The sequence below is a fragment of the Schistosoma mansoni genome, chromosome 3, assembly GCF_000237925.1.
Source record: "Schistosoma mansoni strain Puerto Rico chromosome 3, complete genome".
In the NCBI taxonomy this organism is placed as follows: domain Eukaryota; kingdom Metazoa; phylum Platyhelminthes; class Trematoda; order Strigeidida; family Schistosomatidae; genus Schistosoma; species Schistosoma mansoni.
In genome coordinates, this window is record NC_031497.1 from 19,316,310 (window position 1) to 19,341,091 (window position 24,782).

The 24,782-nt window shown below is 34.4% G+C and overlaps 1 protein-coding gene across 1 annotated transcript in view; it reads left to right on the forward strand.

Annotated features, from left to right (window-relative positions):
- The window catches only part of Smp_029990 (putative dedicator of cytokinesis protein 1 (DOCK1)), a gene marked incomplete at both ends in the record, with an annotated part of 42,775 nt that overhangs the window by 2,285 nt on the left and 15,708 nt on the right, over nucleotides 1-24,782 (forward strand). Inside the window, 11 exons of the mRNA XM_018799538.1 lie at nucleotides 644-772; nucleotides 3,712-3,957; nucleotides 7,261-7,786; nucleotides 9,430-10,028; nucleotides 12,023-12,281; nucleotides 13,993-14,067; nucleotides 16,009-16,343; nucleotides 16,850-16,981; nucleotides 18,692-18,907; nucleotides 20,586-20,920; nucleotides 23,298-23,658. Coding sequence (XP_018651317.1) covers nucleotides 644-772; nucleotides 3,712-3,957; nucleotides 7,261-7,786; nucleotides 9,430-10,028; nucleotides 12,023-12,281; nucleotides 13,993-14,067; nucleotides 16,009-16,343; nucleotides 16,850-16,981; nucleotides 18,692-18,907; nucleotides 20,586-20,920; nucleotides 23,298-23,658 — 3,213 coding nt within the window. The remainder of the gene's footprint in view (nucleotides 1-643; nucleotides 773-3,711; nucleotides 3,958-7,260; nucleotides 7,787-9,429; nucleotides 10,029-12,022; nucleotides 12,282-13,992; nucleotides 14,068-16,008; nucleotides 16,344-16,849; nucleotides 16,982-18,691; nucleotides 18,908-20,585; nucleotides 20,921-23,297; nucleotides 23,659-24,782) is intronic.

Genomic DNA, 24,782 nt, shown 5'->3' on the forward strand with positions numbered 1-24,782 from the left:
TAGACTATGATATTCTGTATCATGAAGTAATCGTAGGTTTCTCCTGAAACACTTATAGAACACTTGTTTGCCAAGGATAAACGATTTTGTTGTGTATACGATCGATTCGCACTATACAAGATAACTAACGAACGAATAATCTGCCACACGTTAACTGAACGTAGATCAGTGACATGTCCGCCTGACTAGTACGTATATTAGGTAACATAACATTTAAAGAAGGTAAGAAAATATAAACGGCAATCAGACATCTGTCAGATTGTCTATCAGTTTTTCTGAAAACAATAACTAGTCACTAGTGAGTTTCACTTACACAAGACGTCGTATGAACTATGATCAGTTTACTTGATCTAGCACTCTAGTGAAACCATTTGCAGAATAGCTTGTATTTATTGGCGTTCGGTTCTGACAATCACATTGACTCAGTTGTTAATCTACCCGTTAGTTTCAACTTATTATCATCACCAAACTTATATTTCATATTAGGTGATAACAATCAGTGACTGGAAAGCTCTCAGATCCAGATTTTGTTAGCTTTTCTATTTACTAACACATGAAGATAAAATTCCAAATTTTTTGAAAAACCGTAACACTTCAGTCAGAAATGTTACTATTTTTTTTCTCTCTCTCCTGCTTCTCTTAGCATTTAGATGCTATGCAGTTGAACGATAAATATCAAAAAGAAGCTGAATCATTATTTATACACCAGGTCGAATCTTTCTTGTCTGGAGTAATTGATGTGACTTGTCGTACTGAAGATGTTCTACTACGCGTGAGTAAATTTCTATCGAAAATAAACGAAATATTTCCTAGGGTTTATAGTTGGTTCTGCATGCTTTTCATGCTTTTCAATTGTTTTAAATTTGCAGTGTGTTAAACAATCATATAAATTTTATAGTTTAATTATGTGGAATGAAACAGCTGCGTACACTACAAGGATACAAGGTGATCCTGTCTTATATCCCATGGGGTAAAATGAACATATATTTTGTTTACTACTTATAAGTAGTTCAGTTGTTTTTTATGCATTATGTTAACTCGTGAAAGTTAAATGATTAGGTTAGCTCCTAAAAACAAGTTTAAAACTTTTTCCATCCGAGCATGACACGAGGTTTGTGTAATATGGATAGTTGTGTTAAGACAGCATAGTTATTGTCTGGGCTCTAAATGACTTGTCAATTGTTTGACTGGGACTCTTTATCCAGACGCATGTGCATTCTTACATATCTGTAAGACTAAGTCATTTACACTGATTGGTGACTAATATCATGGTTGTCTAGCCGTCACTTCTGAAAAAGTTTTGCCGATCAAGTCGTTTTACTTAAATTAGTCGTCACATTTGAATTCAGTCGACAGACTACGATCAGGATAAGAAAGGACGTGACAAACATGAAATCAGCTACTACTCAGTAGTTTATATACACAAATACGTATACTTTTTCTTATTGGTTATTGCGCTTTTTTCCAATTCTATCTACTTTAGTTTGAGAAGCTGAGGTGTATTCTTTACCTGTTATTAGAATAATACGACTTAAAGCAGAGCATATGAAGAGATGTACTTAAGGAAAGAGTTACATGAGAATAGTTTCTCAAATACTGTGAAACTATTCGCTCTAATTTAGACGAGATTTCTTTAAAAAGTACAGATACTATTGTTACTAATATTTTGATGATTTTGTTCTGTAATCACTTTTAATGTGTATTTCTTAAATTCTATCCATTTTGAATAGTTGTATATCACAATCATTGGATTTCTTCTTCACTATACTTTGTTATGTCCTATGGCCAGTTAAATAACATGTGACAAAATTGCCATCAAGAATACCGACTCCTATGACATTTTCCCTGTGCTAAACCATTGATGCGTTAAAGCAGCACTAGCAACCTTGAGTTAACTCTGAGCCTCTGTATAGTAGATTCTCGTCTATCCCAACTTGTTCAGTCCAGAACACAAATATCAGCCTCCGCTATATGAATCCTATATTTCAGACATATGTGGTCTATTATACAGGCAGATCAGACCGCATCGCACCATAAAATGAAAAATAATATTCATACAAGATCAAGCCAAAAGTGACTGAGTATGGAAGACTGTAACTAATAGATTGGAAATAAATTAAGAATAGTAAATCGTTTAACAGTAGCCATTAGGTCAAATGATAGTTTATGATGAAGAAAACATTATATATATATATATATATATATATATATATATATATATATATATATATATATATAAATTGAGTGCATATTAGTCCAGTTTTTTTACGCGAGATATATTTGGGCTCAGATAATGCTGAAATGGTTGTAGATGAGTTTCGTCGTAGCAAAATAATCTTGGAACACAATGTTGTAAAGGTTTAATCCTAATGATCGTTTGATAAACAATAAGGAATTCATGATAATAATTAAAGGAGGATTTAGTGATCAAAGTAGATCTATACCAGTCTCATCCTTATATAGATTCGAGACTTTGGGTGACATTTCTCAAAACTGTTCTCACTAGGGCAGGTGGATTCACGCTTTGCCTTCCGCTAGATTATAAGTTTCTAAATTTCTCATAATTTTTTTCTTAAGTTTCATCGGTTTGGCACAGTACTAGATTGGATAAGTCGTATTCGGTTGGTGAATAAATCATGTGATAAAAAGTGAGCCCTAAATTCACAACATTGCATTAATTGATAACTAAATAGTGTGACAAATGTCTTTAGTGCTAATCAAATTCCTTTAAAGTTTCAGTATGGGCACTAATTTGAGTAATTCAACATGACATGAAATATGTTTTGATGTTAAATTGCTTTTGAGATAGTTGGGAAGAAACTCTGAAGATATGCTTCATGTTGGTTGACACTGTTATATCTTGTGGCATTGTGCCCCTACCAATATATGACCTAGTAATACCGCCAATTCGAGAACAGTGACTTATCGACAGGGCCAATGACGCATAAAACCCGTAAGAGCAGTCTAGAGTCTTAATCGGTTCTTCTTCCTGCCTAGTCCTGCCTGTTAAATCCAGAAACACCAATCCCAGCCTCTGCGATATGAATCATGTATTTCAAACATGCTGGGTTTATAGGCAAACCAAACAGACCACATTGCACCACAAAATAGAAAATAACACTTGTACAAGATCTTTCCAAAAGTGGCTGTGGATGTGGGAGACTGTAATTAATAGACTGGGCAAAACTCAAGAACGGTAAATCGTATAATAATAGTCTATGGATCAAAATAAAGCTTTTAATAAGATGAACATGAATATGCAGAGTTTAGCTACTTAACAATTATGCAAAAAAATTATTTGCATCGTATTGGTCTATAAATAGTTCTCAAAAGTTACAATTCCTAATTCTCGTCGGGATACAACAGACACTTGTCCTTAAGGTGTGTCTACAAGCTTGAAGGAACTGATACTCCCTGTGGAAATTGAACCTTCGCTATTTAACTTTACAGACTGAGATATCACCATTGACCTTCCGAAACAGTTGAATTCAATCAATATTAATGAGACACTTTGATGAAGCACTAGGTCCACGGTTTCCTCCTGACTACTTTCAATCATCTATTTGAAGTACGTTAAATTATTTAGCGGCTAGTTATCAGGTTGTGACGTAATCATCGACAATTTAATGCCTTAAACTATGTGTCTACTTTTGATTAACTTATTCTTCATTGTCTATATTTATTTTTTTAATCTTTTTTTTAAAATATCAGCTTATTATATTTAAACACGTGCCAGAAATTATTAAAAATTTAACAAAAGTTTATCCAAAATTAAAATTATCCCAATTCATTGTACAATTATTAACACGTACATTAGAAAGTTGTGAATTGCCAAGTCAAAAAATTCTAACTGAAACTATTCATTCAACTTTATTTACTGATCCAAAATGCCGTCGTCTATTAGTACCAATAATTCAAACTAGCTTAACGCATGTTTTTACAGCGAAATTGGATAAGGTAATTCTTTGTTTTCCTAGAACAATAAAATACTTTTATCCATTGCATGTACGTGTGTGTGTGCGAACGTGTGGTCTTTAGTACATTTTATTTGGTGCTTTAGATAATGTTGCCATTTCCTAATGTATAAAATGACTTACTCAACTGATATGTTGTTATCTCAAACAATTAAGGCATGTACAAATTCGGATTGAGGTTATCCATCATGTGTTCAATGGTCAATAAGTGTGGTGTATTCAACTCTGTTACTCATTTTCCTATTCATATACGGTATAATTATTGAATATTATTATTATTAATATTATTATTATTAGCTTTATTCCAGATTATATTTTAGGCACAATATAGAATTCTCAGCACAATGTGTTTCAATAAGTTTCCGTTTCTTACTTGATCGATCCTGACGACAAATATTGTGTGATCTCCAGTTAGAAGTTAACAGTCTAGTCAATCGACATCTAAATAATATACATTCTTCTCGCAACCACGATATCTCTAATTTGGCCTTTTGTAACTTGTACAGCGAAAGGTTGTACACTTTTCATAGACGCACCTGAATAGGTTATTCAATTAATAGCCATAATGATGTACTAAATCAAACAAAATGAGATAAGTTGTTGAAATAGATGGCAGGAACTGGTAGCCTAGATGTTGAAGCAGGCCGCCCATAATGTTTGTGAATCGTATGCAGCTGTTGTGTTACATAAGCACGTTAGGGAATTACAGGTCAGTTCTCGGCAACTCATAAGGCTCCAACATATTCCTGAACTTTTGAGCTTTAAGTAGCATATCAGTGAAATAAGAATTAATGTGATCAGTCTCACTTTTCGAGCGCAGTTTGTACTCGTCCATGATCGAGTCCAATAAGCTTAGAATATGTTGTCTGTTCGAGAAATTGGATGATTCTCTACTACATTAGTTGAAAAACTTTAAGAACGCCGTTATAACCTTTTCATGCATATCATGATTTATTGGTGTACTCAAATCGTTATATCCGATGCATCTTTGAACATCTTGAAGTAAAGAAATATATAGCGTTTCGCAAAATCCATACATTAGAGAGCTTTCTTCGAAAGGGATATTAGCATACATATTCCATACATCCATTTTTGTTTTTATGGGGTCTTCTTCAAAATCTTTTTGAGCATCAAGCCGCTCTCTGTAAAGATATGTCGAAAGTGTCAGGATTCGAACCCATACGAACTATTTTAGGCGTATGGAAAGTCACTCAGCAACTCACTTGACGTTGACACTCCTCCTGATAGTAATGCAGTGAATTCCAATGAATCGTTTTAGGTATCATTACCAAAGTTTGACTTGGTAATTTTGAATAAATTGAGTATTGGGTAGATTGTTATAAATAAATAATATATTTGTAATATCCCAATGAGTAGAAAAATTAGATTTTCTGACGTTTCGTGCTCAGTGTAAGCCACTTCTTAAGAGAATGAATAACCAAGTCGAAATTAATCCAAGTCTAAATAGTACAACGGAACAACACGAATATTATCCGATGAATCTTGTTCATTTATGCATGCCCTCAAAAAGGAATGTAGTTGGTCAACCACACCATTTTGAAGTGCGACTACTTTGACTTCAGAATTTCTCTGAGTAGCAGCATCAATGGCTTTCAAAAAAGCTCTTTTAACTTGGTAAGTGGGATGGTGTAAAAGCTGTAAGAGTGTTTCTAAACTATTTTTGGAGAAAATCCTTGCATTGTCAATCTGGTGCAGGTTATAGGACAGATCTTCCAAAAGTATCACTAATTGTTCGTCTGAGGAATTATCCTGTTTTATTTCAGTCATTATTTCATTTATAATTTCAGGATCTGTCTTAATATTCACGTTTATTTTCTGGAAGTCTTTTTTCAATTCATCATATGGACGAAAGCGTCTGGCTGACTGAGTGTTGGGCTTTCCGAAGTTATCTACTCCCGAATATGTCGACACACTGATAGCAGGTTTCCGAGGTTCACCTACTCACTCAACAGAACACACAATTGTGATATGCATTAGGGGTCTTATTTCAAGTCATATCATTCAGCTTATTTGTGTTTTTCATTCAACGTACTCGACTTCAGTTAGAAATTTATCAATTATGTAGACAGCCTTCATTAAGGCCTGACATTTAGTGAAACACTAATAATTTAAATATACTACACAGTTGTTTTGTTTTGGTTTATGTAACTTATCAGTAATGCACACTTTGTTTTGAGCAAATGAACTTCATGTTTCGTGGTGAGTTCAGAGCAATTAGACCGTTGAGTAGTCGAAATTTATTAGTTCATAGTTCTCAACAATTTTTAACTGCTTTGTGTAGTGATTGTTTCATCGTTAAAACATGTTTGAACAAGACCAGGTCATAGCTGCTCATTATGGCTTTCGGGAATTCATCTTGAAGCTAGTCAGCTTTTTAGCATACGAAATGATGATACATCTTGTTAGTGGAACATAGATTGGATTAAAGCACGTTTTGTGCACGATTGTGTTGGTGCACACTGGTTGGCTATTTCTTATCCAATCAGCACTAGTTCATACTTGTAAAAGACTCCAGAATCTTCTCATGTAAAAACTATAAATATACTAACGTATCTCTTATTGTGCTTCCTACTTCCATCTACCCTTGTGATTTGGAATATAATTTCGTTCCTGTTCAACTGTGTTCTGATTTGGGGACTTGTTGAATGAATTGGTGTCCAGGAATACTAAGCAATAGGAATAGCTGGATCGTAATAAGAGAAATTATAACACATCTTGGAGACGGACTAAATTTCCTCAATAGGTAATAAAGTTTGTTTGTTACTTCTGTGATATATGGTACGTGAATATTTGTTACAAGTAAAATATGCTACAATAAAGTGTTTCGTTCGCATATTTTTTGAGACGTGCAGATAATATAAAATAATCTTCTGGACATTTGCAAATATAATAGAACCGTTGAGTGAGGAATTTTAGAAATTGAATGAATCACTTAGTTATATGATAAACCTGTTCCATCCACCTAAGATGCCTTTAAGACATTCCGCGTATTATTCAGTCATCATTATTTCGGATACAAGCTGTTATTTGAAATGAAAAGTTAAACTCCGAAATTTTATCGGATCTAAAACGTTACACTATTTCAGTATACTGACTACTTAAATGAGTATTATTCATCTTGGAAATTCCAGCTTAATTTAGTGTTTTATTAAACACTTAAATTGGTTTAGATTTGTGTAAATCTATCCCTGTAAATTGTCTCTATACATGTGTATATGTATGCGCACTGTCATTTATTATAATTACTCTCAATGTATACTACTAGGTTCTCAGTTCTAAGATTAACGAGAATACAGCTATAATGGATGTTTGGTGTGATGTATTGCTGTCATTTATGGACAGTTTTACAAAAGCAACTGCATCGATTACGACAACAACGAGTTCTTCATCATCAACCACTCAGTGCATTGGTGATAATTCTGTTGATAGTAATCCTGAAACTAATCAGACCGATGATAACATTGACAATACTGAAGATGGATCCAAAGCCATCGCCTCTATAAAAACACCAACAAGGCAATTATCATTTATATTTGACAATTCTAATCAGGATTGTTCATATTATGACGATCAATCGGATGAAATATTTCATTTGTTAATAAAATGTAATTTTCTTCGTTGGACTATGCAACAGTTGTCACGTATCCTATTATTTATACATCAACGTAATTCTGCTTTATGTTGTGGTGATGCTAGTAGATCTGATTCTCTTTCAACTACTGGTGGTAGTAGTAACGATGGGCACGGTTGTAGCGGTGTCAGTGGCAATAACAAAACATTATCATCATCTAGTAAGGTTTCACCTAGAAAACGCCTTATACATCCTTCCTATCACCGGTTACAACCAATTATGGTAATTTGTATAAATGTGCATTTATCATTCATTTTAAATACTATTTATCTAATGTGATGGAATAATATTGATTATTATATTGATTTCTGCTTGTACAAGTGTGATTAATGTGTTAGTCGCGTCAGGAATCACCTGTAGTTTTTACGATAACTTCCGCGGTCTTTTATCTATAAACTTGAAGGTCTTATCAAATGAATCTGGTTGCCGTTTATGTAATTCAGTAGACTGTAGAGGTGAATTTAGAAAGTGTTCATTGTAGATTAGAGATATCAATCAGTATAGGAAAACATTGGAAAGTAAGAAAGAGTGGACATATTTTTCTGTTTGAAGAACAGAATTCTGAATTGAATTCAAGGCCAAATCAGAATATGCTTCTTGGTCCATTTTCAAACAATCAGGTGGAATTCCAGAAACGTTTGTCCTTTTACTACTGGACTTTTTATTGTCCCAGTTATTTGGAATGTATTTTGTTTTCCCCTTTAATCCTTGCTTTGATTTGCGGCAAATAGAGTGAATAGAATAATATATGACTGGAGACTTAACAATTTTCCTATGGTTTCGGTATCGATATGGTAATTCCCACTCATTATCTGTCCAAATAGGGAATGTTCGGTCCGTGATGAAAATTGTCTTCACAATATATTTCTTTTATATTTATTATTGGAATCCTTGCACCATGTTTCATACTGATATGATCTTGGGTCTGCTATGTTCAAACCAAGAATACCAGTACTCCTACTAAATGACCTGACATGACGACATGATAGTTGATGTAACTTGTCTTTATTGACTGAAGAATTCACATGATCATATGTTTGAATTATAGGAACGTAAAGCACTATAATTAAGGAATTACACTATGTGCCTAAGTAGGACATTATAGTACAAAGTCTGAATAACATGTTCATAATCAACTTACAATAATTTGAAGAAAGGAACAGGATACAATAACAGTTATTAAATCAAATGGAAGCTTGAAATTAGGGGAATTTAAAAATCGCATAAACGAAATGTTCATCAAATGCAGATGAAAAGTTTGACGTATTGTTAAGCGAAAACATAACTTGTGAAGTTCGCCAACTTCACTTATTTGTTTCGTCCTTACACACACACAGTGAAGACCAAATTTACTCAATTACTAATTACATACATGCTAATCTAATATTATATAGCGTTGAAATTCGTTTTACGTCATAAATAATGACTGCTACTACTAGGCAATGGGTTTGAATCCCCTATTTGCTTATTTCACTATGAGTTATCAACTTGTAAAAGTTTGAATCGAAACCGAGTCTACTAGTTTGTCCTTAGTTACTTGTTTGGACTGCTTACCTGTTAAGAGTGCAACAGAATCGGAATAAAATGTTACTGTTAGTACCACTACTACTACCACCACTAGTTCTGGTACTATAATAATGAAGCTAAATGATATTGTATACTTTACTGGTTGGAGCGATGACTCAATGATTATGGCGTTCAACTTCCATCAACTTTATTACTTATTCGAAACGTACTTCATCTAATTCCGCTTCAGCTACTTGGTAGTATCGCTAGCTCTCAAAGTTTCAGTATGGCTCTAAGTGTGCAGATCTGTATCTGATGAACTTTTTATTAATACAATTCTTTTATCCGTAAATAATACGTTCTTTCTTTTGATGATGATTTTTTTTCTTAAGGGATGTCTATCTACTGTACTATTCTCTTCATTACGAATGCTTACAAAATGTAGTTGGGTAAAATTTTTCCAATCTGTTTACTATACCAGTGAAGAATGTTGCCAATGTAATTATTGTCATAATTTACAATTAGTAAATATCTATGATTTTCTACATGAATTATTCACTCTATTCTCATTGATGCATTTATATCCTGGTTATCCAGCACCGATGTTCCAGTCAAGATCTGATAAATTATGGACCGTTGGTCGTTATTCGTGGGATGATGATTATCATGATGAAAGACAATCAGAGCATTCTGACAAAAAGAAAATATCACATAGGAATTCATCACTGACTCATAATAATAATAATGATAACAATAGTAATAATAATGTAGAGTTATTCTCTCAATCATGGATTGAAATGTTAACATTGATATCGAATGCTGAGCTAGACGTTATTGAAGTACTGATCGAACTTGTTATAGAACCATATTTTATCAATCCTAACTTAGATAATAAAGTGAGTTTTTTCTTTGATGTTTCGTGAATAAGTTTGAATTGCCTGCGACTTTTGTTGTTTTTAACTGACTCCACTGATTGTTATGCATCATCCATAGTATGACAATCATTCTGTGTAATCTGTCTCTGTAAAACAACAATAATAATAAGATAACTTGTTTCCTTTAAATCAAAAAGGGGTTACATAATAAACCTTGATAAAAGTATATCATGTAGGCCATATTACATAAGACGTTATATACTGACATTTAATATTATAATTATCAGTTACACCGATAAAATGATTCAGCGTTATCAATGTCAATTTATTAATGAATTGTGTGCAACTATGCGCAGTGTTCCACTTATACATTATAATCAAGAATTGTATTTCGCTTTTCGGACTCTATATAATGTTGACTGTGGATATATGTCTGTTGATTGAAGTCATGATTTCAACTAAATGATCAAGTTCATATATGATAGCGCTTATTTACTCAAATCAATTAATCCTATAAGCAAATGATGTATGTGCAAAAGTTTTTTTTTAATCATTTGACTCTTACCCTACCAATTTTCTCAATATTACTTGCTTGAAATATTCACTGAGACTGTTGTCATTTTGTAGATCTAATTATTTCTATGTTAAAACCATGTTTAGCTGTGGCAATTTAAAAAAAAAAACATTCAACAATTTAAACTATGCCTCATTCTCTTTGAAATCTACAAAACGTCGGAAAACTGTCATTTTTGAGTGTATATGCAATTTTCACTAACATTTCGAGCAGCTTATTAGCTTAATTATTGTGTTACCAAAGTTCCCAATGTCTTTCTTCTGGAACCTATGGTGTTACTTTCTGTCAGACACTGGTAACAAAAAGTTTATCAACTCTGTCATTCTGTTCTTTCTTTAGACAATCGATAGATCATGCAAGTACTTATGTCCACAACCCTCTAATCAAAACAATAAAATTCTAGATGAGTAGTCACAAATACCTTTACTGTTCAAACTCATAATCCACATGACTGTATGAATAAAATACAAGACCAATGTTTATTACGGGTAGCGATCGTGGCTGAACCAAACAGTGGTCATTTACTAATGAACATAAGTGACAGATTTTTAAATTGTTCAAAGTGATTTTTCTTCCTTTTTGTTTGCTTTTTCAGTGAGTGGTGGTGTGTTTCTTTTTACAAGTTTCACGCCATCTTACTTCAATCCAGCTTGCTTAAACAAATCGGCTTTTATTCTTGTATATCTCTGTATAGAAGTAACTACTTAAAATTCAAATATGTCACTTGTCTGTTTGATATTGCAATGAATTTAAGCAGGAGATATGGATAAAGCATTCAACTTTTCAACCACTAGTTTACAGGTTAATACTTCATGTTATTGTTTCTGACATTAGAGTGTACCTCATGATTAGTAGCCGACAAACATGTTCTTAGTTGTCCAGTCCCGCTACAATGTTAGGAATTCATCACATAAGAACAATTTGAATTATGAATTATTTTGATGAAGAATTAGTGTGCACTTTCGACAATATCTTTTCAAAGTTATGGACAATAATGTTTGTTTTGAGGTTGATATGACCAAACAGATTAATGCACTAATAGTAACGAATCTTTACTGACAAAAAGTGTGGTGGCTATCTCGAAAATCTGATATTTTACTGACCTATGGGATATTAAAACACGACTTGTAACTACGACAAATTAATGTCTGGCAAATATACCGTTCTGTGTAGCTTTTTGAACAATTTAATATTACATTGTAAAAGTGCTTAAGTGATTTTTTTGCTCATCGGTCCTGCAATACAAATAAAACTATCCAATCCAGGTTATAACAAAAAGATGTCAGGATGAATCAAAAAACCAATGCCTAGTATATTGATTTATAATGCGGTTACATCTTATCATAGATAATTAATGTCTGCATACAATCAGAATGTTAACCGAATTCTTCTATCTGTGTTTTACAATAAGTGTTATTTTTATTTTAAATTCTCCAAACAGTTTCTGTTGATTTCTGCCCAGTCATCATTAATAACAGCAAATACACCAGCAGTGTGCCACACAGAACCTTGTTTAACTAGCGATTTAATTGAATTAATTGCACAATGTTTAACTGGATTCGCAGTGGAACAAGCTCATTTATGCGTAGAAGTTGTGCCACCGGTGACTAGAATTCGTATCGATCAAAGTTTAACTAATCAGTCAATTGATATGAGACAAAGAGCTTGTGATTTACTATTATCGTTATGGCATTCTATCGGTAAATGAAATAAACTTCATGATATATTGGTTTTATACAAAATGTAAAGTGTAATATAAATTTGTTTCTTATTTCATTGTTGTGTATATTTTTGTCAAGTTTCGATTATTCTCTCCAAAATTAAATCAACATACTCAAAAAGTGAAATCAACTATTTGGATCATATTTAAATATTGCTTCCTTTTCAATTCTCCGTAGATATTTGAATGTTACTAATTTTTCATTATCAACGTGATTTACTCACTGTTAATGCAATAGTAACCGTTTGATTGGTGATCTCACCAGTTAGTCGTCTGTAAATAACATTGTTTTTGGCTAATTGTGTCTATACAGTCAGTCTTAATCAGTGTAGGGCCTGGCACAAGTGTACTTTGACCCAAGTTGCCATTGAATTACAAGGAGTTCGGTGGTTGAAGATAGTCATTAGAATATCTTAACCCAACAAGCTTCAGGTAGAAGTGAGGTATTTAAATTTCCTCATATATGATTGATAGCTTGTCCTGATGATCCTGATCTTCTTTGATTACCGTTAACCTTTAACCTATCGTTGTCTTCATATTTATTTTGTTGGTCTCCATTTGGTCTGATTCTTGATTTTATAGTTATTCATGATCTTTCTGATTGATTGATATATTCGATATTTTTGTTGATTGACCTGAGTCCCAAGCTTCTAAAAATCCCTTCGTATATGAGAAATCCGTGTATATTAGTTTCGAATTAATATTAATTTTTAAGACAGATTGATGACAAGTGGGGAAATAATATTTGACTTCAGCCCAAAAAGGTTTGCTCAGAGTTCTTGGCAGTTGTGTGGCTGGGCTCATAGTACTGAGTTGTACTGTATAGGCTGTAACGAGCTTGGCTGGTGTCTAGTGCTCCTGAAAACATTATAAAATGACCATTTTGCAGAATAGATTTATAATTATGAATTAACCAGTTGGTCCTATCTTAAAATGACGAACTAAAAGACTCAATATGTAAATGAAGTACATGATTTGGTTCCTTGACCCACACGAAGATGACTGTATTTATTAGAAGGGAACCAATCGTCTTTGGCTACGTCTGTTACATTCTATGATGACTCTGCACAGCTTTATTGATCACAGTCGACCTTATTTTGACGAAACATTTTTAAAATATGGTGACGGTGCAGTAGGAAATTGTTCTACCGTAGTTCGGGATTTCTATGAATTGTGCTTACTTACAACCCTCAACCTTCCAGTCCCACCGTGTTTATGTTACCTTAAAATCGATGAATTGTAACCTAATAATTTATATCTCTTCGAGATGATGGAAATAGCAACGAGATCATAGTATATCATAAACAGACTGAGAAACACTAGTGATATTATTGTGTTTAAAAATTAGTATATAAATGATTGTTTTCTGGCCCAATGAGGATGTGATCTTGGGACTTGTTTGGATATGTTTTTTGAGAATCAATAAATCTTCACTAAACCAGTCTTTCGTATTTTTATTTTGTGTTGTGGGAGTTGCAGTGGTTCTTTAATGCCAAGTAAAATCAATAAGATCTCGGAAGAAACATATTCCATACATAAATAACAGCGATGACATGCGGAAACAATAATTTTTTATTACCTATTAGAAAATACATTTATAGAGTAAGATGATATCATTGATGCCTACAATTATCATCATCGGTATTGCTTTTTATATACTTTCTTTTGTATCCATTTTTCGTTCAATGTAGATGATCGATCAAAAGTGAATTATATTCACATATTTCTACCAAATGTCATCAATATGGCTACGCTGCCACTTCCACGTAAGTTCTCCTCTTTTCTTTTTATATTCTGTATAATCGAATTATATATAATCATATGTGTTCTATAAGAGGAAATAATCAATCGTATCCTCCCTCTACACAAGTTCACACATACCGTGTTTATTCAAATCTTTCAGTATAAAGTATAATACTTGTAGTGAATATGAAATAGTTTAAGTTTGGGATCTTGTTGCTAGATAATAATTGTCATGTACTAATGAAGATCTCCCTTACTTCCTCCTTGAAGTTACTTATTTTTTCTTAGTCTTGGATGTGAATCGTCTTATCACTATTTCCGTTAGCTTGAAGTGCTATATCTGTCAGTTGAAATACAACTCATTCGTACTAAAATATTAGCTGGATATTAGTTGTTCACAAATTATTTCACTCTTGACAAACCTCTAGACCAAACCATAATCGTGTATATTTACTGTTGACTTATGCTAATGGTTTCGAAGTGACTTCTTTGAGTGTTCTAGTGTAAGTTATAATTGTTGCGATCAATTACTCATCAATGATTATCATGGTTTAAGTAAATTTTGACAGGCCATTTGAGTTGATATTTGCAAAAAGTAATCAGTAATGCTGAATTGTGTATTATCGTTTCGACTGAGCTATTTGAAGTGTGATGTAATGATAAAACTTACAATCTAATGAACGCTAGGTAAAAGAAATATATCTGGTCTACGGCAACCAGTTTCAGGACATGTGATCTATGCCATTCCTATAGGGTTCTAACCTAACGGCCAAGTTACAAACAAAAGTGTGACTTTTTGAAAACTACGGTACTGTTTTAGAAAACAACGTCAACACCAATTCTTTACACTCTTTAAATCACGAGATAATAGTTGAACGCTTTGAACATATGTCTGTATAATCACCTGCTTACGCCTGTCACCCCTCCTGGAGCATAGGCCTCTAGCCAGGAATCTCCAACCTACTCTGTCCTAGGCTCTTCTTCCCAATTGTTACTAAATGCTATTCATTCTTTTGATATCTACTTTCAATCCCCGGTCCCATATGTTTTCTGGTCTGCCCAAGATAGGGTTGGACAGAGAATGCTGGTGGGTGACGTGCGCTCCTCCACAAGTGGTAACGGGCGTAAGTAAATGAGAACAGGGTAGAGGTAATTTGGAGTTGGAATTCAAAAACATAGGGGGGTGCAATAATTAAATGAGGTCCGGAGACAGATATGATGAATTGTGTGATAATTTCGGAGGTTATGAAGGGTTTACATAAGATTACTGGGATTAAAAATTGAGATGATGGGTTACGTAATAATCGAACAGAATTTGAAGAGTTTAGATAAGAGAATTAGGTAAATAAAACCGTATGAATGAAAGGGTGGTTTTGGTGTACATAAAATAATCAAAGGAAGACCACTAAACAAAATAAACAGTAGTAAAATAATGATAATGACAAAAATAATTTACCAAGGTAGTAATACGTTTATCACTATCTCATTTTGGAAACATAAATCAGCTCTGAGATTTTTTATTACTATTGCTTCGGCGAACCGAAAAGACTGCGTTTTTTTGTCTGCTAATAATTTTAAAGGCTTGTAAACTGTCAATGGTATGCCTGGTGTCAAGTAAATGCCGAAGTATTTCATTTTTATTCAGTCCCTATGCCTCCTCCTCAGTATCAGATACCTGAAAATTCAACCTCTTTAAAATAATCACTAACTGGTTTAAAATTGATACCTGGTAACCTGCATTTACATCGAACATTATTGAGTTACACTGTCAATGTTTTGATCATACTATTGGTCCTTACCAATAAATAGTGCGTTCTTACAACTTTGATTACAACGCAATCATATAACGAAGTGGACATAGGTGTATTATTCTACTGTGTTTGTAATTTTTAGAACTTTATTTCACCATAAAAAGTTACTCATTTTATTTTTATTTTACGTTGTAATGTTGTGGGATTTTATAGGGATACGCGAAAATTGTGTTGATTGTATATTGAATGCATTGACTATTCATGCACCTACTGTGGAGAATGTTTTTGTTAGTGAAATTGATCGTGTTGTCCAGTGGGCTGGTACAGATTTTTCTGCAGATATTCGTAATCTTTTACAAGATGAATTTTCTAAAAAACGCAATCCATTACTACCACCTCGTCGTTCTCATGGAACGGAAGATTTCGATCATAAACAACAACGAGTGATTAATGATTTTAGTAAACAAATCGATTGCCTACTTCATTATGGTAAATTTATTAATCATCCATCACAAATGAATGAAATGTTGGCATTTTGCAATCTAAGAGTAAGTAATCTCGTCTTTTTTGTTTTGGCTTTTGTTTTCGTCAACACTACTTCCTTTTTACGGATTACTACTCACAAGTAGTAACGTGTCTGTTTGTATAAAATCTAAATTTTGAAAAGTCAAATCCTCAATAACACCATATTTGTCATTCCAATTTTTCCTAGTTTTTAATAGCTTGTTGCCATATTAATTTGACTAATCGATAGGGAATTAGGGATGTCGATTTTACACTAGCTGGTAAAACTTATCTGAATTGTTGCTGGGTTACTAACGTTCATTAAGATATGTTTACTCCATGTATTTTTGCAATATCTTTATAACTTCTTTCTGGTTCAGGTTTGTTACTATTCATTAATATTGTTCGTTGCTCTCTGAACTGGGATTTATGACCATTCACAATTTTTTTTCGCTTTAATTGTCAGTTTAATCTGTGTACAAGTTAATTAAATGATTTTCTATCAATATCCTCTTGTTTATACATGTAAATTATTTTGTTCAATTTGTAGAAATTCTACGAATCTATCAATCGTAAAGATATGATTTTACGCTATTTATATCGACTGGATCGATTGCATGCAGCATATTCTAACAAAACAGAAAGGGGTTATACTTTGGAACTGATTAGTGAAAATTATTCGGTAAAAATTTACTTTATATTTCATTCATATAAATTATCATTTCTCCTGATATCTCATCGATTTCTATTGAGAAAAGAGTTATTATATGTATATTGTTTTTGAGATTAGGTATGTTATATATATATATCAATCATATGGATGATCAAGTATCTTTTACTTTGAATTATTATGAGGTTTGATCATCGCTTTACCTATATCGGTTTCGGAAACTGAGTAGTTTCAGTAGACGCGAAACTTATAGTTTACTCGAAGCTATGTACACAAATTTGTACTCTGTAACTAGGAGATTGTTTCAGATCGATTTGTTATGTCCTGGTGAAAACATAAGTACGGGTAACTCCCAGGACCTATTAATGGACTATTATTTTATATATATTCTTAAACTATTGAGTAATTAAATTGTGTATATCTATATTCATCTTATTATAAGCTTCATTCTGACTTATGAATTATTATTATACGAATTACTGTTCCTAAGTTATACTCAGTTTATTGATTAACGTCTACCACGCTCATAGCCACATTTGGCTCGATCTTGTACAAATATTATTTTCTATTTTATGGTGTGATGCGGTCTGTCTGTCTGGTGTATAAACCAAGCATGTTTGAAGTGCATGGTTCGCATAATTGAAGCTGTAATTAGTGTTCTGGATTCAATTGAATGGGCTAGGCGAACAAGGGACCAATAAGGACGTTAGACTGCTCTACTGGTCGGACTTCATTGATTTGGCACAGTGTTAAGATTAGACAAGTTGTAATACGATCGGTGGATAATTCACGTAATAAAAAGCCGGACATAAAGTCATAAAACGATTGCTATTACATCAATCACTTGTTAACCAGAAAAATCAAGACTTGTCATCTTGTGAATAATTTAGATCCGACACAATGGTAACTTATGATAGGAAGGATGCTTGTCAATTCACAAGATTCGGAATTTTATACACGCATATTCGTCTATTCACACTGTATCATTTTTTGACGGGTATATATATCGGTATTATATGAAACTAGGAGCAGTTATATTAAGATGTATGAATATAACGAATTGGATTTAATGAAACCGAATGAATTGTTACGATGATATTGAACAGTTCAAACTGAGAATTATGGACAACAAACGTACGGGATTTCTGTTCACCTTTAGAAATTTATTTCCTACTGAATATCAGGAATATCGAAGCCCTAGACCTCCTGACACGATTCAGTTAAAGAGTCAATAACTTGGTAAACTGATACCATATCTTTATTAGACTGCCATTAAGTTCTTTCAAATGTACTTCAATACCAGGCAGCATTGTTTGTTCAGATTACCGTTGGTTGGACATGCCAATCATTTCAGTCGGTGGAGCTTCACGGTCGTCACATCAGCTGATTTATCATCACTTCCTAGTACTCTACAACTAACCTGAACATTGCTTTGTTAGTTTTTCCAATCTATATGACCAGTTGTTTGTTGATACCTGTGCTCATAATCTAATTATATACATATGCGTGTACACAAAAATATATGTTCTCGGCCTTCAATGATCATTTTCCCTGTGTATTAGCTGATTCAACATTACTTGATAGTTTCCATGTAATCTATAAACCAGTTTTCTCCGCTTACTTCATTACTTCTAAGGTTTCGATAATCCTTACCACTAATGCCCATATCTCGGTGATTAACTTCTTTTTCTCTGTTTTTTTATTTAAAACAAATTATAATAGTGGGATGAAACCAGTGTTGATGTAGATGATGTATCACCCCATTATGTACAATATGGAAAAAGTTCATCACGAGAATTACGTGAGCGTTTATTGCTCGATAGTTTTGAATATTTAAAACAAGGTACTGATTGGGAGCATGCAATAGATATATCGAATAAATTAATACATTTATATCGTGATATTATGCCAAATTATGAACGTCTAAGTGAAATATTGGTAAGCTTTATTTTTTTTCACATCTAAAGCAATATAATTTGTCTTTGTCATTAACAAGTTTTATGAATCATTTTATGTTGTTCTAAATGGAATTACAGTTACGAAACTAGTTTTAATCATATCTTTTTACGTCTATCAGTTTAAATGTGTTTGTGGGAACAGGTTTTAATACGAGAACATACCCCAACGTGTTTCTACAAGAGCGTAAACTAGTAAAGTAATCTTTCTATTCATCATCACGTTTATTCCTTGTCCACATGCCCTCGTGAAACTTATAGTTTTAAAAACTTCCATATGTATATATTATTGTACAGCTTGATAATAAATACGTTGAAAAGAGATCCCTTTGCTGAATTTCGTGTATTTGGATTTTGAGTAGGAATTATATGTCAAAGACAAAATTAAGCCTATTGAGGATGGTGGAACATGTATTAGAATGACTTCAGAGTTGATTAAGATAAAAAACTCAAACACAGAGGAGGGTACACACACCAATTATTTCACGTCACTATCATGTTTATTGTGTACCTGAATATGTGTTTAGTAGTAGCGTAGCAGCTATCATAAATTTTCTCAGTGGTAATTTCAGGTAAATTATATACATTAGATACGACTTTAGGTATTATTCACATGAAACTGAACTATCAGTAAAATTTTTAAAATAGTCACGCCGATTACGAATGATACTAGTCCTAAATGGACCTCTCTGTGTTGTTTCTGAATGATCTCTAACTCATACACCACGGACAAGTTTTAATCTATGATCTTCGTGTAATCACTCTCGGTGCTATTCAGCTAGCCAAAACAAAGGAGTAAGTTGGATGAGGTTCAAACCTGTGATGAACAATTAATTACAAGTCAATTGGTCTAACTATTAAACCACCACCTCTCCACGGAAATGGTCCTGCCACCAAGTATGTCAGCAAAGAAAAATCCTTTTCATTTATCGTTTTATGCTACTGTTATATCAGGACAAAAAACAAACACGTTACTTGGTAGGCATTGGGACTAGTGAGACCAGGGCGTAGTGATAGGAATGCGGTTGTATTCTCCCTCTCTTGTCGGATTATCTACCAGTTGACCTATTTTACCAGTAGGACCAGTGACCTTGTAAATACCGAGTGACACTCTGTCCAATGAATAACAACCAAAACATTAATTCTGATTGACGCTCGAGCTCTTTCCAACTCAGTGTTCAGTTGGAAGATGAAGACTGAAAGCAGATCAGTTTTCTGTTATACTTGATTCGATTGTGACTTAAAAGTCATGCAATAATACGCCTAAAATGTCTGACCACACAACAACACAATTGGGCCGTTACAATGTGTACATAACTTGTCCATAAGCGATGTAAAGTTGGGGTAATAGAGAAATCATTAGTTAATAATAGATCTGACAATGATCTATGGATCAAACGAAATCTTAGAAATCAAAGATTAACAACACAACAGCTTAACCATCTACTAATGATACAATTAAAAATATAAATAATAGTTCTTTGTATGGTGGTCTCAAAAGTTGTGCCTCGGCACGAATCATCCTATTATTTATTGGTCTTACTAATTAGTCATAAGCATGTAGAATTATAGAAGTTTCTTTATCCTTCTGTCATTTGCCCGAATATTTTTCAAACTCATCCCTTTTTATTTTCTTTCTGTTCTATTTTATTTCTTTGAAGAAAGAACAAGCTATCTTGTATAGAACTATTGTTACAAATGAACATTCACGTTTACCATTTCGTTATTATTTAATTGAATTCTATGAACCAACAACATCCGCATTAATGATGATAACAAATCGTAAATTAATCTATCGTACAACATCAGATTTAGGTGATGTATTAAACATGCTAACTGAACAATTTCCTGATGCAAAAATATTAAATCAACCATTGACAACTACAAATCAGTCAACATTGAATACATTTTGTATATTTGCTAGTGGGAATTTAGAACCAGAACCTGAAGTACCGGAGCATTTGAACTCACGTATTGTTGACACTAAAATTAAGAAGTAAATATTTTAACCTGGTTAAATTTATGCTTATTTACTTGGCGCTCAGACTCTGACACTTAGTATTGGTTTTAAATAGTTGGGAGTAGTCGATTATAAACTCTGAATCTAGGTTTTGTGCTGATTGACACTCACCGGCAAGATGTACTTGTGGTCTTGAGATAACTGATGCTTCTTGGTGGATTTGAATCTGGTATCACACTTTCATGGTGTAAGATGTTACCGATGAGGTATTTAGGACACACTTCGTCCCCGACGTGACTGAAATATATGGAGGTGATCGATCACAGTGTTGTGCCCAATGTATTGTTTGTTAAACCCTTCTATATTGACCGGATCGCACAGAAAGCATGAGTTCTCTCAGGATTGTAGGTACGTTTTACTGATAATGCCATCTATCATGAAACATTAATCCAAGGTTTCCTCCTTCATCCTAGAGTTTATGTTCACTTCGGGGCTCAAACGCAGCGCTGATAACTTCAAACACCATCGCGTTATCCATTTAGCTACTGAGTTCAGATAAACACTAGCTATTGCAATTTTATTATTTATTTAATCGCATATATATTGGTACAAAGGGCACCGGACACATATGCGCCACACAAAATAATGAGAATGGGAGGAGAAGGAAGAAGATGTGTATATATAATAAAAGGAAAAAAAAGAGAAGAGTAATTATGGAGGGAACTGAAATGTACAACCAGAAGAACTCTCTCAGTTAAGAAAGTGATAGCCACTCTTTATGAAGAAAGTAAAAGAAGGTTACAGCAGGCACGCCACTGGCTTCTATTCTGAGCCATATCTGATAACGTCTCTAGCCACTGTGTTGCACCATCTCTCGGACCCCAGCCAGGGAGTTGTGAAGGACCAACAGAAGCTAGACCTTTGCAGCTTTCTTTCATGCCACGACACCATGCCATACACTGACCTCCTCTCCGCTTTTTCCAACCAGTCCCAGAGTCGGCAAATAATGCACGACGTGGAATTCTCTGGGACGATATTCGTAAAACATGTCCAAGCCACCGAAGTCGGTGTTTCAAGATGGTGACGCCAATTGAATTATTGTCTCTACATACGAACACACGATGCCGAACCTCTGCATTACTAACATGGTGTTGCCACTGGATGTCAGCAATCCTTCGGAGACAACGGTGATCGAACACAGAGAGACGTCTAACATCCTCAACTCGGAGAGGCCAGGTTTCACAAGCATAGAGCAAAACTGCTCTCACCGACCCATTGTAGATCCGACCTTTTACAACCAGGCTGACATCACGAAGGCGCCAAAGATGGCGCAGATTGGCATAAGCCGCTCTGGCTTTCACTATACATGCATCGATGTCATCACTCACGCCACCACCAGCACTTATGTAGCTATCTAGATACACGAACTTCTCAACTACTTCAATCTGCTCACCATCTAGAGTGAGTACAGGATGAGAATCCTGCCATTCTTGTAGGAGTACTTTGCACTTTGAAGGTGCAAAGCACATGCCGTACCTGCGGACACTGATTGCCAACTGATTAAGTGCGGATTGAATGCCTTGGGCATTATCGCACAGTAAGACAATATCATCCGCATACTCAAGGTCGAGAAGTCTTTCTCCAGGCAGCAGATCCACACTGCCATTACTTACATCCATCAGAGCTGTTTCCATAACATCATCGATGGCAAAGTTGAAGAGGAATGGTGAGATTGGGCAACCCTGCCTAACCCCACTGCTTGAATGGAACAATGGAGAAATGTGGTTGTATGCCCTCACTCTGCCTGAGGTGTTCGTATACAGGGCCTTTAAGATGTTAATGAACTTCTCAGGCACACCCTTCTTCAATAGACAATCCCAGAGAACAGTCCTGTCCAACGAATCGAAGGCAGCCCTGATATCAAGAAACACTACGATTGTTGGCCTGCGATAAGTATGACAGTGTTCTAACATTTGGCGGAGGGTGAAGATGTGATCAATGCATCCTCGACCAGAATGAAAACCAGCCTGCTCCTCGCGAGTCAATCGTTCTCGGGTTTTAAACAACTTACGAAGAATGATAGAAGCCAATAGTTTGGACACAATCGGGAGTAGACTTATCCCCCGATAGTTATTACAGGAACAACGTGAACCCTTTTTAAAGATAGGGACGACTATCGACTCATTCCATGATGTTGGAACACTTTCTAGCTCCCAAACCTTTGCAAACAACACAGTCAGTTCCTTAGCCAGAAAGTCACCACCATCTTTAAAAAGAGCCGGAGGTAAGTCATCTGGGCCCGGTGATTTGTAGCGTTTCAAGAGTTGGAGTTCCTTGCGGACTTCCGCCTCGTTTGGTGGATCAGTCGTCACCGGCCATGGGGGGCATGACAAACTGGTTGATGTTGCCGGAGCAGCGGGCCAGTTGAACTGCCCTTCGAAAAATTCTGCCCATCGTCCAAGACGTCGAGAGATGTTAGTGATTGGCATCCTGTCATCCTCGTAGACTGTTTCACTCACACCAGACTTCTTGCTGCCAGTGGCTCGGATGAGTTGGAAGAGCTTCCGGCAGTTACCAGATGCAGCTGCTGCTTCCATCTCATTAGCACGCTCCGACCACTAGGCTTCTCGGTTCTTGCTTTCACAAGCCTTTTCAATGTGGAAATTATTATTTTGTTTTCCTTATTGTGGGTTTTGATTTTTTTCACATTTAGTTACTATTCCAAAAATCGTGTGAAGTACTTTTTGAGGCATAGACCGTTGCAACCTACTGAGGTTAGTTTTAATGATACAGTGTTTTTTTAACCTAAGGTAACTTTTGCTTACTCACCCAGTTTATTTTTAACTAGAACACTTTTAATTTACAGCGAATTTAGTTAAAGGGTTTTTATGGATAGATGGTGGGGGAGATTTGTAGCTCAGGTGAATGAGTTTGGTCGGGTCTCGTTCTCTGAGTTAGACGGTTCAATCGTGAATTTTTCATTATTCTTTTAAACGACATTATCTCCAGCTTGGCTTGATTTGTACTTGATATTTTTCACAAATTGATGTCAATTGGATTATCTATGGAATCCAGGGTGTAATAAATATCTGTTTTCTGCTAGCATAGAGCTCAATATTGCGCATGTATGACTTTACCAGGGATCTGATCCAGGATGTTCAGGTCTCATTGCAAACTACTGGGTCGAAGTTCAATAGTACGATTTTAACCTTAATCAATTTCTTATGTACTATGACGAGCACGCACTACCATTGGTATCAATTGTCCAGGACTTCCTGATTTTTAATGACAAATCAACTAGGGTCTATTTTTACGTAAATACTACATACAGACTTATAAGATATATTCATAATAGCACTTAGGAAGGTTTTTGGTGCAGTCGTTTCGACTATTTCATTAGGTACACGCATATCTCGTAGATATCATATCGGTCTCATTGGATGATGACTTTTTTATGACACAAATCATTGAACTTGGCATGTACTAAGTGACCTGAAAGAAAGTCTTTTGTTTAATCCCTGACGGGGTCATGAATATGCAGTACTAAAAGTTTTAGAAACTGGAACTATAAATCTGTTCGGTATTGTTTATTTTTAATAGTTTCCTCAGTAAATTTACCTGTTAACTATGTTTTACGCAATAACAAGTAATGACTTACGATAAATCACTTCATTAGATTTAATCATGATATAAACAACGATTCATGCAGAAAAATGAAGTTTGGTATTTATCTTTACTATTGAAAGTAGTTTTCATTAAAAACAATTAATTTTTTTTGGAGAATCACTGATAGTCAGAAAATACTAGACAATGATTTCATTGTGACTAGCTGTGAGGTTTGGAATGTGCGTTCTATTCACAATTTATTGGGTGGATGTACCTTTCATTCCAGCCTCGA